This window comes from Acanthochromis polyacanthus, chromosome 10 (genome assembly GCF_021347895.1).
Source record: "Acanthochromis polyacanthus isolate Apoly-LR-REF ecotype Palm Island chromosome 10, KAUST_Apoly_ChrSc, whole genome shotgun sequence".
Classification (NCBI taxonomy): Eukaryota; Metazoa; Chordata; class Actinopteri; family Pomacentridae; genus Acanthochromis; species Acanthochromis polyacanthus.
Window position 1 is genome coordinate 18,783,293 of NC_067122.1, and position 12,944 is coordinate 18,796,236.

General features: G+C 40.4%; 1 protein-coding gene across 2 annotated transcripts; it reads left to right on the forward strand.

Moving 5' to 3' along the window:
- The first annotated feature begins 13 nt into the window (after positions 1-13).
- Positions 14-4,661, forward strand: LOC110957759 (early growth response protein 1-B-like). 2 transcript variants are annotated; one of them, XM_022203949.2, is made up of 4 exons: positions 14-1,033; positions 1,281-1,399; positions 1,566-1,683; positions 1,922-2,040. In XM_022203949.2, coding segments are annotated over exons 1-4 (660 nt in total). In that variant the 5' UTR covers positions 14-612; the 3' UTR covers positions 1,924-2,040. The 2 variants fall into 2 exon arrangements, with proteins under 2 accessions (XP_022059641.1, XP_022059640.1); XM_022203948.2 differs by having other exon boundaries at positions 17-1,033; positions 1,836-4,661.
- The last annotated feature ends 8,283 nt before the right edge of the window (positions 4,662-12,944 follow it).

Sequence of the window (12,944 nt, forward strand, 5' to 3'; positions counted from 1 at the left end):
GCAGTATCTGAAACCTGCTGCTTTGTTATCGCGAGACTTGCACCAAAATCTCGTCGCAGGTACAACCTGGTAGCCTGGACGATATGAAGCTGCATCTCTGAAATTATTTATCGATTTAATGTCCGCCAGTGAAGATATTTGGCCAATAACTACCAGCTGTATGACCCACCAGTGTCTTTGTTTGGTTGAATTAAATTTACATAGTTAGCTTTAGTGCTAACTAGAAAGGGCTCGTGCAGGCTACGCTCCGTTGGCTCCGATGTTTACACGTTGACCAGAGGTAACGTAAGCTAGCTCGGTGTTTACTGGCTGCTCTGCCTGTTTACAGTCCGTTTCCTTATAGCTAGCTAAAAGTCAATTATGTTTATGATCGTATGCAATGCTAACTGGCTCCCTGCATCACACGGCATCGCTTGTCATCCCTGGACTTAACAGTAACGTTAGCGTTAGCTTGACTCGAAACCATAGCTTTACTAACATCACTAAAGCCCATCACAGGTTGACGGTCAGGAGATATTAAAGCACAAAACTTCGCGTTATAGTGAAGCAAACTGCTGCGTTACATGGCTGCTGGAAATGGCATGAGTTAGCTGTTTAGCATGGCAGCATCTCATGGCAGTTTATAGATGCCAGGGCAGAGGAGTGTACAGTGGTAGCAACATCGTCTGTCTCTTGCCTCTGGAGGCCAACCTCAGAAGAAAACAGCGGTGTCAGTCAGTCGTTGGCATTAAAACAGTGCCAGCCAACCAAAGGATAATGGAGTCGGCGAGGAGCGCTTTCCATGCTCAGCTGGCCACCGTCATGGATTCACTGCTTGCAGCCGCTGTGTGCGAGATCGCCAAGATCTTTGAGAGCAGCCTGTGTGAACAGCAGGCGGAGCTGGCGCAGAAAACGGAGGAGATCTCCATCCTCCGGTGCAAGCTGGAGAAAGTGGAGAGGAGGCAGAAGCCGAAAGGAGGAGGGAGCGAGGAAGGGGAGATGTCATCAGGGGACAGAGAGGGCAACTTGAGGCAACAGACTTTGACAGGATCAGGTATTACAGCGGACGCTGCCTTATTCAAGTCAGCTGATCTACAACTCACTGTCATTATTTGTTTTTACAGGATAGAAGAGTAACATTGTCATAAAAGTGTTCATAACTTAGTCGTGTACCTCAGTCAGAACATTTACCCATCTTGTTGTCTGTACCTGCTAATCTCTTGCACAACTACATTTTTAATTAACCTGTTTTGTCTCCACTTAAGTAGACCTTACTGACAGACCACATTTCTCTCACACAGGACTAAATGTGGGAAAGGATTTGTCTTCTCATTCAGACCCAGTGGAAGGAAATAGCCAGAGCCTCAACAGGCTGAAAGAAGAGGTCACGGGCCAGGATGGAGTTTCAGTAAAGCATGAGGTCAGATCCAGCCCTCCTGCTCCATGATTCAGAAGTTGGCTGTCTAATAAACTAAAGCATTTAAGTCCTCTTGATTTCTGAAAATCCAGCACAAAGTGACACATGCATCATCCCTTGCTGTTGGCTTTTCTTAACCTTACAGACTTGTGTACCTTTTTCTGTACAGCGTGCTGGATTGCGGTCTGCCCTGGGATCTGTCTCAGTGTCAGTCCCAGAGGGAAGTCTTGCTGCTGGGGACCAGAGGCAGATCGATGCCTTGCCTACTACGCAAGCAAAGACCAAATGTAAGAAAGTCACCTTTCCCGCCTGTTGTTTTAGGCTGTTTACAGCTTCAGCAAGATCACACTGAAATGTCTTTTTGGGTGCAGTAACTGTTATTGTAGGTAAAGAGATAAAAATGTATGAATTGTCTTTTTGCACCCTAATTTCTCTGCAGTATCTCATTGGAATCAGAGCAGTCGTAGTGCAGACCAGAGATCCCTGCAGGATCAAGCCTCTACCCCTTTTCTCTCCATCTCCCAGAGTGGACGTTGCTCCCCCAGGCCTGACCCAAGCTTAGCTCAGCCAGGGGAGTGGTTACCGGGGTTGGACGCTGCCCGAGGTGGGGTGTCTGGTTTGGAGAACCTGCAGGCAGATGGCACCAGCTGCTCTGGTCCACCTAGCGGCAGCGCTGGCACAGATGCATCCTGCTTCAGACCTAGTTTTGGCTCAGATGATACCAGCAATGAGGATGATGATAGCTCTTTCCCCTTCCTGGACCAGGAGCCCGAGAACCGGAATGCCAATCAGAACTCAGTCCAGGATCAGGGTGTCGGGCAGAGGAGTGCTCGTCAGGATCAACCCCAAGCCCCTACTGTTGAATCACCGTGGAGGCCCAGAGACGACAGGGTTGCGAGAAGTCCGATCAATCACACGCGGCGAGTTGCAAATTTTAGCAGTAGAGACCCTCTCAGGCCACAGTCTAATTCACAGTCACTCACTCTGCGACACACAAACACTCTCAGCCACCCTCCAGCTCCGGGTGGAGGAAATGGACGACCTTACACTTGCCCGTACTGCACAAAGTGTTTTACGTACCCATCCCACCAGCGCAGACACCTTTTACGCCACACGGGGGTCAGACTGCATCCCTGTCAGTTTTGTGACAAGAGCTTCCTCACTCCCTCTGAGCTCACTGTTCACACTCGCACACATACAGGGGAACGGCCTTTCGGCTGCGCTCAGTGTGGGAAACGTTTTGCCCGCAGCGGGAACCTGAGAGCCCACCAGCGGGACGTTCACATGGGAAAGAGACCGTTTGCCTGCACAGAGTGTGGAAAGAGATTTGCGCACAGGGGTAACTTGCGGGTGCACAACCACAGAGTCCACCAGGGAGATCCTTACTACATGGATGATCAGCAGGAGCCTGACATAGGCCCCAATCCCATTTGAAAACATTTTGAGAAATATATTCTTCTGCACTTTTAATTTTGTTCCAGAATTGCCCTTTGTGTCTCATCTAAACTTATTACTGAACACTTAGAAGGATTTAAAGTTTTGTTTTGCTTTCAAATTTCATTCAAGGCAACTGTAATATATCTACATCCAAATTAATTATGTACATTACCATTCAAAAGTTTGGACACACCTTCTCATAAGTTTTTTTTTTTTAGATTAATTTGTACAATGCAGATTAATACTGAAGACATCAGAACTGTAAAAGAAAACGTATGGAATTATGTTGAAAACAAAAAAGTGTTAATATTCACTATTAATCTACAAAGTAGAAAATAATACAAATCAATAAAAAGCACTGAATGAGAAAGTGTGTCCAAATTTTTGACTGGTGGTGTATATCAGGGGTTATATTGGGCCAGAGCCCACTGGAGCTGAGGTCGAGTTTACAGCATTAAACAAATATTCAAATCATCCTTCAGATATCTCCCATTGAACGTAGAATGACAACTTCTTTTCTTCAGTTTTTTTAACGACAGTAGCATCACACAGCGTTGCATCTACAGGTGACACAGCAACAGTAACTTCTGCTGATGTGTCATTGTGATCTAATGTAGCTTTATTAAGCTGAATGTGCTTCTACACTCAAACAACTGAACAAATTCAGCTATCGTTAAATCATTTTGCAGTTAAACCGCTCGTAACAAAGCAGTTATGCTCAGGATTATTCCAGAATTTTTAATTGTCTTCTGGAAAATTACTTTGTCGTGTGTATAAAGGAAGACATTCTTTGCTGCTTGAATGCATAATACTTGGAGGAGTGGTAGTGCTGCAAGTATGTAGTTATCATCCATAAATTAACATTAAAAATACAGCACCAGGCAATCAGTCTAAGAATGAAGCACAAATATACTGAACCTACAAGTTACTGTAGATGCTACAGTGTATTTGCCCATGTGCCTCTGTATTTGGGGAGTTGTATTATCATTTGGGACTTTATAGAGCTTTGTGGATGTGAACTTTTCTTCAAAATCATTTAAAATGTTGCTGCCTTTGCACAACCAGTTGGTACAGAAAGTAATCAAATACAATCCTTTTTTTTATTTTATTTAAAAGCTGTATCAGTGCCTTCGGTGCTCTGGACAAGCCACATCCACTGAACGTAATGTGTAATTTTCACAGAAACTCATTTCTACTGAAGACCCATCCGAAATTTGTACTGTCTGGTTTACTCTGTCATGCCAACCTCATTCGACAGGCGCTCCCTCTCCTCACAAAGCCCAATTTAACCCCTGTATATAATAACAACACATGGTCAAATTTATTGAATTATTTTATTCCCATTATGTTTCTGTGTCTAAATTATAGGCCACTCTATAAGAGAGAGCTTTGTATTTCACTTTATTGTAAATGATTGGTTACATTTAAACCATAAATAAGAAATATTGGCTGTTGTGAAAAAGTGAATGTCTCTACAGGTTGACTGTATCCTCCAGTGACGTTCCTGGTAAGTCACTGAACAGATCTGAGCACCTTTTCATTACTTGAAGTGACAGAACTTCAAAATACTGTTTTTGTAAAGCCAATAAAGGAAGTCTGGTTGGTGTTAGATTTAGACTTGTGGCATGCAGAGGTAGGATAGCGCGTCTCTTCATTCAAAGTTGTGCTTATGTACTGACCATCTCCTCAGTTTTATTTTGACGGTGTTGTAAAATGAAAATGTTGTTGCAACAAGTACATAGCCATGTTGTTGAAGAAGAACTGTGCTTTTATTTCCCATCCTGTTTTTGCAAAGTGAAATTAAACAAGATAGTGACATAAACTCTAACTCTCCAAGTTCTCATGGATCCTTGATACGTTCAGTATTGGTGTACCTTTCTTTGCCAGACACCAGGGGGGAGTGTTGTCATAAATACATATATTTAAATGGCTTTGGACAGCTCGGCGAACAGATTTTGATGGTAGTGTTGCCCTATATTTTCAGATCTTTTCCCCTGATGTATGCATTTGTGTCATCATGTCATCTCTCATGTAGGAATTGGTCTGTAAGCATGTGCTTAGTGGGCAAAATCAAAATGTGTGTCCTTGGGTTACTGTGTCACTGTGCACAAAACCTAATTTCTTTCATGATGTTTTTTATGCAAGTGTGTAAAAGCACAAGTTTAGTTTCTTTATTCATATTTATCTTTAAGGTTGCCAAGCTATTTTCATCATTGTCTCTCTTCCTTAAACGATACGTTAACATCTTTTCTAAGCCCGGCAATATTTGCATGCCCTTATGTACGATGTCATCAGCACCTCCCTGACAACATTTCGTCCTAATGTTGAAAGTGATGGGAGACAAAATCCAGGGTTCTCTTAACAGTGAGAAAAGAAAATTTCCGTTCAAGCCAATCAGAGTTCAGCAGTCTAATTGGTCAAGTTTTTTGGTTATCTGTTGTGGTTTTGTATGAAATTCTTTGACTTACTATTACTTCACTGAAATCTGTGTGTGAACTCAAAGATGGAGTCCTGTTCTCACAAAATGTTACTTCAGGAAAATGATTCTAAGTTTGCCAGTCTGCTAAAACCTCGTGTTGGCTTAAGCTGAACCCTAAGAATGTATTTTTACACACGGGCCTAAAACGGCTGGAGCATGTAGGTTGTCTGGAGGTTGATGGGATGTTTGTCCCTGTCCCTCACTCACTCTGTCCTTCATACAGAGTCTCCACTGCTGAGTGAGGCTTGGAACAGCTCTGTGCATGTATTCCCCTGGCTGCTGAGTCCTTGGTTTGCTTATAGAAAGATTACATTCAGCGACCTCCCCTCCCCCAAAGGTCACCTGGTCTGTCTCTCCCTGTGGGTTTTGCGCTCGCAGTTATAAAAATTTAATGTTTTTGAAAGTGCACCACCAAAGGCCAACTCTTATCGGACTATAAAGCAGGACAGAGAAAAAGGCCAGCTTTAAAAGCTGCGCGTCTCGCATATAGAGTTTTATATTTATGAGTATTGTGTGTGTACAAGTTACTACTGTTAATGGGAGAGGACTGAATCCCCACTGAGTAAAGCTGCAGGCTGTTGCAGACCTTTTTGTCACATTTACTGTTTAAGTACTGTATTTATGTGCAGATGAAAGCGTCGGGTCAGATAGAAACCCAAATCTATTCACAGATTTGGGTCTCAAAAAAAAAGGTTTCTGTGTGTGTGTGTGTGTGTGTGTGTGTATTCCGAGGCAGCGGTCACACAGGCTTTGCAGTGTTTTCTGTTTGTATATTCGGTTATGTGTAAGCTCCTTTCTGGTGTAAGCAGCTTTGCCCCATGGGGGGAAAGGCAACAAATGAACACTTCATCAGGCTGGAAAGACTTTGCAGTGCAAGTGCTTTGGGCTTGTTTGAACTGAAAGACCTGCAAATTGCCTAAAATTTTTTTGTTTTAGTTCTTTTACAACATTTGACTGTACAATGACACCCCTTTACCATATTTAAATAAGAAGAAATGTAATTATTTTACAGATGTTTGACATTAGTTGTCTGTTACATTCTGTGGTGTGTGTAAGTAGGATTGTATATTAAGAATTTTACTGTTATTTTACAGGTATTTCCAGAAAAACGAGCCAAAACTATATATGTCGACATTAGAAATTGAGTTTTTACTGTAATATTACTGTTTTAGTGTATTTAAATGTGCTAAAACATTATTATATATTATTGTTTTATAGATATTTATAGTTATTTTCGCTCATTTATACAGTTTTTGTACATTAAAGTACTTAACTGTTGTTTTTCCTCATTTTTTTCCTCTCACCTTGCTACCAGACTTTCACCGTTTCTTTGTGGGATTTTTTTTTTATTATTTTATTTTTTTTTATTACAGTGTGGTATTGGGTCTAACCAGATGAAATGATTTGACCCACATGGCTCCACAGTCCATTCCTGGAGTGATTTGGTATAAATTCAGGATTTCTGTTCCCAGAGTCCGCATGTAGTAATAGCTGTATCCTTGTCAGGTAATCATGTCGTAGTCAGTGTTAATCACCAGGTCATAGAGCTTTCAATCTGTTTTCCAGCAGGGAACGGACTATAATGTGCTCTTTGCCTTTTATGTCATCATGTTTCAGTTTATTTCTCTTTCCCTTCAGGCTGTAACTTTAACTGGCCAGAAAAAACACACGCTCAACCTGCTGCCATCTCCCAGCTTTCAGCACAAAGAGTCATTCCATCACCATCCCCTAAACCAGCAGTCGTAAAATGATCCCCCTGACACCCAGTAAGTGCACCCTCCTCTCCAAACATGTCATGCAGATGTAAAATGAGAGGAATTATTTACCCCCACTGAGGTATCAGTCAAATTGTAACCCTGAAGAATATCTGTGTGTGTTTGGTTTTATCTATGTACTGCCCTCTATCTTATTTTTTTTTCCATTTGCAAACATGCTTATGTGTGTTTTCATGCATGTTATAGTTGTATTTACGTGTGTACACTTTACCAGCTTCATTCAGTGTGTGTGTGTGTGTGTGTGTGTGTGTGTGTGTGTGTGTGTGTGTGTGTGTGTGTGTGTGTGTGTGCTGGACCTATAAGAGATTTAGCGTTGCCCCAAGGCTGTTCATAATCTACCCAGTCCCACCACTCCCCAGGGGCTGTGGTTTCATGCGGGTTGCCATTACTGTAGTGAAACCCCCCTTTAGGGGATTACACTGCTGTCTCCCGCTCAAGGCACTGAGTTGATCCATCGTCTGCTGACTGTATTTAAGCACTCACTTAATGTGCTAATGGTGTTAGACTGGGGAGACGCTGCAGAGCTTTTAACTTTCATCTCTTAAAGCTCTTTGTCTGTTAGAAATGCTGATTTCATGGCTGCTGGTCTTAAATCCTTTGGTAATCAGTCAAAATCACTAAATATGAAGTAAGGTTCTGGATGTAGATATGCATGTAATACCGAGGGCTTTTAATCAAAGGCTCTGATTGGATTGTTTCAGTAGATGTATGTGATGCCTACAGTTGAGGACGACTGTCAGCTCAAGCACCAAGCTTTAAGTGTGCATGTCTTCTGGTGGAGGAATCTCCTCCACATGCTGCTGTTGACTTTGTCTCTTCATGTTTTTGGGGTGATTACAGAGCGTGATGGAGGGGTGGAGTGGGAGTAAATTATGTTCCTCCTTCAGAGTTCCTGGGTTTTCCAAGTGTGTGCGAGTCTGCACGAATGAGCGTGTTCTCCATAGGCTGCTCCTGGGTTGCTAAGCAACCTTGCGTCTGCACACTGAAGTGGGGGTGGGAAGGAAGAGAAGCGCCAGGTCAACGGAGGCAGACACAAGCATGGCTGCATCTGATTGGACATATCGGCGCTCCTGATAAATGATGCTGATCATTATCTTGTTGACTGGGTGCAGGTCTGAGTCTTGTTGGATTCTCAAAGTCCATGTCCTCACTCTGAGGAACAGAAAGTCCAGGTATCTGTGTCAGAAAAAATCTGCAAGAAAATAAAGGAAATTAATGATATTGTGTTGAAGAAGTTTTAGCTTGTTATAATATAACGTTTCAAGTCATGCTATGCACATTTTGTTCTTCAGTGTCTCAATACTCAAATCAAAGTATGTAAAAAAGAGATGAGAAAAAGTGTTTTTTCATTCATTGTTATATTTATGAAGAAAGAATAGAGAAATGAATGGCAGTAAAAATGAGGATATTTTTATGTCATTTTTAGCGTCCAGTGTTAGATTTGCTGTAATCTAATACCTCTGACCTGTTTTCCATTGTATGTACAAAAAATTGTACTTCCCCCACAGAAATCATACTTGCTAGAAGAATTATCACTTCATTTTCATATAAATTATCCTGGATGATGAGATTAGCCAAAAAAAAGTGAAAGACCAGAAAACAGGAATCCCACCTTACTTCCAGTGTCATAAATTCAAAACAAATGAATTCTGAATAATCAGTCCACGTGGGGAAATCCTCCATTTGTTGCCTCTACTGAAATGAGACAAGCTGAATGTAGGGCAACATATGACTTTTTGATATCTGCTGGGAAGAATTGAATTGATTTATCAAAATTAACAAAGGTCCTCAATTTAATATTTAATGTTAACCTAACCCTTTGATGAGATAGATAACAGCTACAGTGTAAAAATAATTTAAAAACACTATCCTTGGGATTCTGTGAATAATTTTTAATATCCGCAAGAACAAAGGTTAAGGGTCAGTGTATTTTGATATTCACAACTGATCTGTGATTTTTTTTTCTCCTCAGAGGATCCATACTAAAGCAGTCAGGATGGTTCAGCGCTGTCTCAACAGCAGAGTGTTTCTTCTAATCTGACAACATCAGACACGCATAACTTTATCTGTCTCCTTGAATACAGACCTGGATGTTGGGGTTAAATGTTAAATAAAGAGTCTGCACTGGTGTCCCCTCTGTCTGTACCAAAGGAGATGACGTGAGGACACAAAACAACTCATATTCACCACAGGGCAATGGGTCCAAGTGAGGGAGGGGATGGTGGGTGGTCACGCTCGGCTGTCACCAAGGTAACGGGACTGGTCCGAGGCCAAGCCTTCACGGCTGAATGGCACGGTCGCTACAGGAGACAGACCCGAGGCTGCTGTCACGCAGGCAGGCCAGGGTCAGGCATGGCAGGTTAACAAGGACAGGCTTATCTGGATTTACTGTACCTGAAGAAAAGCCGCCACATGCAGTGATGATGATGGTGATTATACTGGTATAGTGATTATTATTATGATTTTACATGGTGAGAGAGAGGATAGGTATGGAGTCCAGCCAATGTGCGTCTTCCCACCTATTGTAGCTCCTTTTTTCCAGGCATAATCATTGGATTTTAAAGCAGTGGGAAAAACATGTCAAATTCTTCATTACATTTTGTGTAATACTTGATCAACATTCTCATGTTTTACAATAAAAATAATACACTTGGGCAGTTTGCAAAGGGTTGTTTGCCATATCATTATCATTATTAGCTCTATTTATATAGCCCCTTTTAAAAGCAGGGAAAAAGAAAAGGGTACTGAGGAAGAATATTGAACAACAGAAGGCTGGTCAGTCCAACTTTTGTACAACACCAGACAAAATAATAAAATGCCTCATCCAAGTAAGGGAAAGAACACAAAGAACAAGAGAAAATAGAAGGTAAAACCATAAACACAAGCCTAAAAATGATAAGAACACGAGTAATGGCAAATAAGTAAAAATGAATATGCAATAAGTGTTAAAGAGAATAAAATGAAAAATTAAATAAATTAAATAAAAAACAATGAGATGATAAAATTAATAATGATGTGAATGAATAAAATAGGAATAAAAATGGATATGAGATAACTTTTTAAAAAAGGACACATTATTTCCTTTTTAGAGCAAAGCAGATTACGATTTGAGACACTCAGTGAGGTAACTGAATATTTTTTGCCATTTTATTCTACTCCATTTTATTATTTTTATTACTTTATTTTTTATTTTTATTAATTCATTTTTGTGAAATGTTACCTTTTCCAGAAAGGCCTTGTTCAGTTTTATGTAGCTTTCCACCAGTTTGATCTCTCATTTGCTTTTTCAGGCCTCAGATTAGCTCTTCAGTCTGATGTTTCTCACCAACCACATTTGTCTGTTTTTAGTAAACTCACTGTGCACTTTCTTGGTGTTCTTATGGCCTTTTTGGAGGACAACACGAGGCTTAAAGGTCAGTGAATATTTGAATACATGTCTTAACACCAAATCCAATTCCACAAGATGAATGTTTTGCTAACCAGGCAACCGTTTGCTAATATGTTAGCATAGCAGTGCTAGGAGGCTAAAACGCCCGAGAAAGTGTGTTTCAAAGATTTGGGCATTTAGAAATGTCCCAAAATGGATTACATAAATGTACCTGTTAGTTATATGTGGTATTTTATAAATTACAGTAAAGTTATTCCTCTCTATAGGTTCATTTTTTCCGGTAGGTCTGGTTAAATTCTACTACAGGCTAGCTAATTAGCAATGTGGCTGCAGGTGTTTTCCATCAACTGTCATTGACATCAGCTGAGGAAATGAAAAAGAGTTAAACCAAAGGAAAGAGGAACAACGCCGATTTATATAGGAATGTTATGTAGTACACGAACCATGTACTTTACTTTTTTTGGAAGCATTTCAATAAATGTCGTGATAGTATTTACAGATTGTCCTGTTTCAGTGAACACCAACAGTTATAATTAAGATGATTCCTATTACTGAATGATTGTTCATTTATTATTAATGAATCTTGATTTTTTTTAGTCTGTAACTGTCTAAAATTGCAGAATGGTTATCACAAGTTCTCAGAGGCAAATGCAGTGTCAGTTTGGTCTGAGCAACAGCTCCAAGACAAAGACAGTGAGTTTAAAATGATGTGAAAAAAGTCTAATCCTTGTTTTTGAGTAGGTTAAGCCAGCTAATTTGGGTCCCCTTTTCTTGATAAAGTGCTAAATGATATTCAGTTAACCCCTTGCCATCACAAACCGTGGAGTGAACAACATATTATACAAAGGAAATTGCAGAGCAAACCACTTCACTCATGTTTTGCACAATCAACAAGTCCTCCAACCTGACCGACCACATACAGAGTGGCGACAGATTAAAGGAAAATCTGAATTCTTGATCCCTGCAGTGAGGTAGTCTGGTTGCTCTTTTATGGTGTACAGGACATTTTGCTAGCATAATATGGGTCCACTTATCTCCTTAAAGGGAAATGTCCCTGCAAATCAATGCAAACTTGTTCTGAGTGATTACCTTTATTGGGTGGCCTAACATCTTGTGAAGACACTTTGTGTTGATTATTTCCTTTCCTATGTACGTCATTGTGTCTGTACTGAATGACCGGTAATTCAGGAAACCTGGATTTCATAATCATAATTAAAACCCCTGTGTATCAGGAAATGTAGCACTGATATTTTGTACCTCTGTTTGGTTAGGGTTAGACACAAAAACAGCTTGGTAATGTTTATGCAAAAATTAAGGTTTGGGTTAATTTAGGACCATTGTTTTCACATTTACAAGAAGAAGCACGTTTCCAAGTGACATTGACTAAAGGTGTTATGCAGGAAACAAACAGCAGCATCCTATGTTAAAATATGCAGTTTTTGAAATGTGACTTTATAATTTTTGGACATTGTAAAGGGGTAGGTAAAAAAAATACTAAAAACATTACTAGTATGTTTGATCTTTCTCCCTCTGCTCTTGATTTAGCAAAAAGGCTAAACGTAGGGATGGACACTAAGAATATATAGATTGAACCAGAGGGGGGTTTGTGTAATGGGGGTAATAGGTAGCAATGTGCATTTAGCTCTAGCTACATGTCATGTGGGTGATAAGGGAGCTTTGTGGTGGATGTTGGGCTGGCAGGGGTCAGTTAGAAGCGTAGATATGGCAGTAGTGTGTGGAGCATTGCTCATCATTGGTAAGTAGTGGGTGGGGGAGAGCATACTGACAGTATTAGAGTTAGTCAGATAAACAGCTCTGCTTGTTCCCTGGGAGGAGAGGGGGTTAAAGCCTGTTGGCAGTCATCCAGCACCAGTGATGGCACCAACTGTCACTGGCAGACCCTCACTCTGCTGCCGTGCTAACTAAAGCCTCTATGTGTGTGTGTGAATTCAAGTGCTTCTCCATCCGTCAGTGGCCATTTCTGCATTAAGACTACGCATAAATAATGACATTCAAAGTAGTGGTGGGTGTATCAATACCTAAAGTATTTACACTATTGATCCGAATAAGGCATGAGTTGTATAAAGACATTAATGTAGAAGTCTTGGACACGGATAGCATCAATTAAACCAGAAACGATTAACTGATTGACAGAAAATAAAGTAGCCTTTTTTCTTAAAAAAACATACTGATATATTATATACATATAATGAAGTAATTAAAAGAAATTAATAAAAGAAAATTCTAAATGTTTAAGGAAATTATTTGATCATAATGAAAATAGTAGCTCATTAATGATACATTCATCTCATGAATCACGACATGCTCTTCTCTACATAATAGTACATTAGTAAAAGTAATTTATGCCAGTATAAATATCTGTCTGTTGAATATGAGGCTGGAGTCAGTAAACATTTAGCTTAGCTCCAAGATAGACTACAAAGGGAAACAGTTAACCCAGACATAACC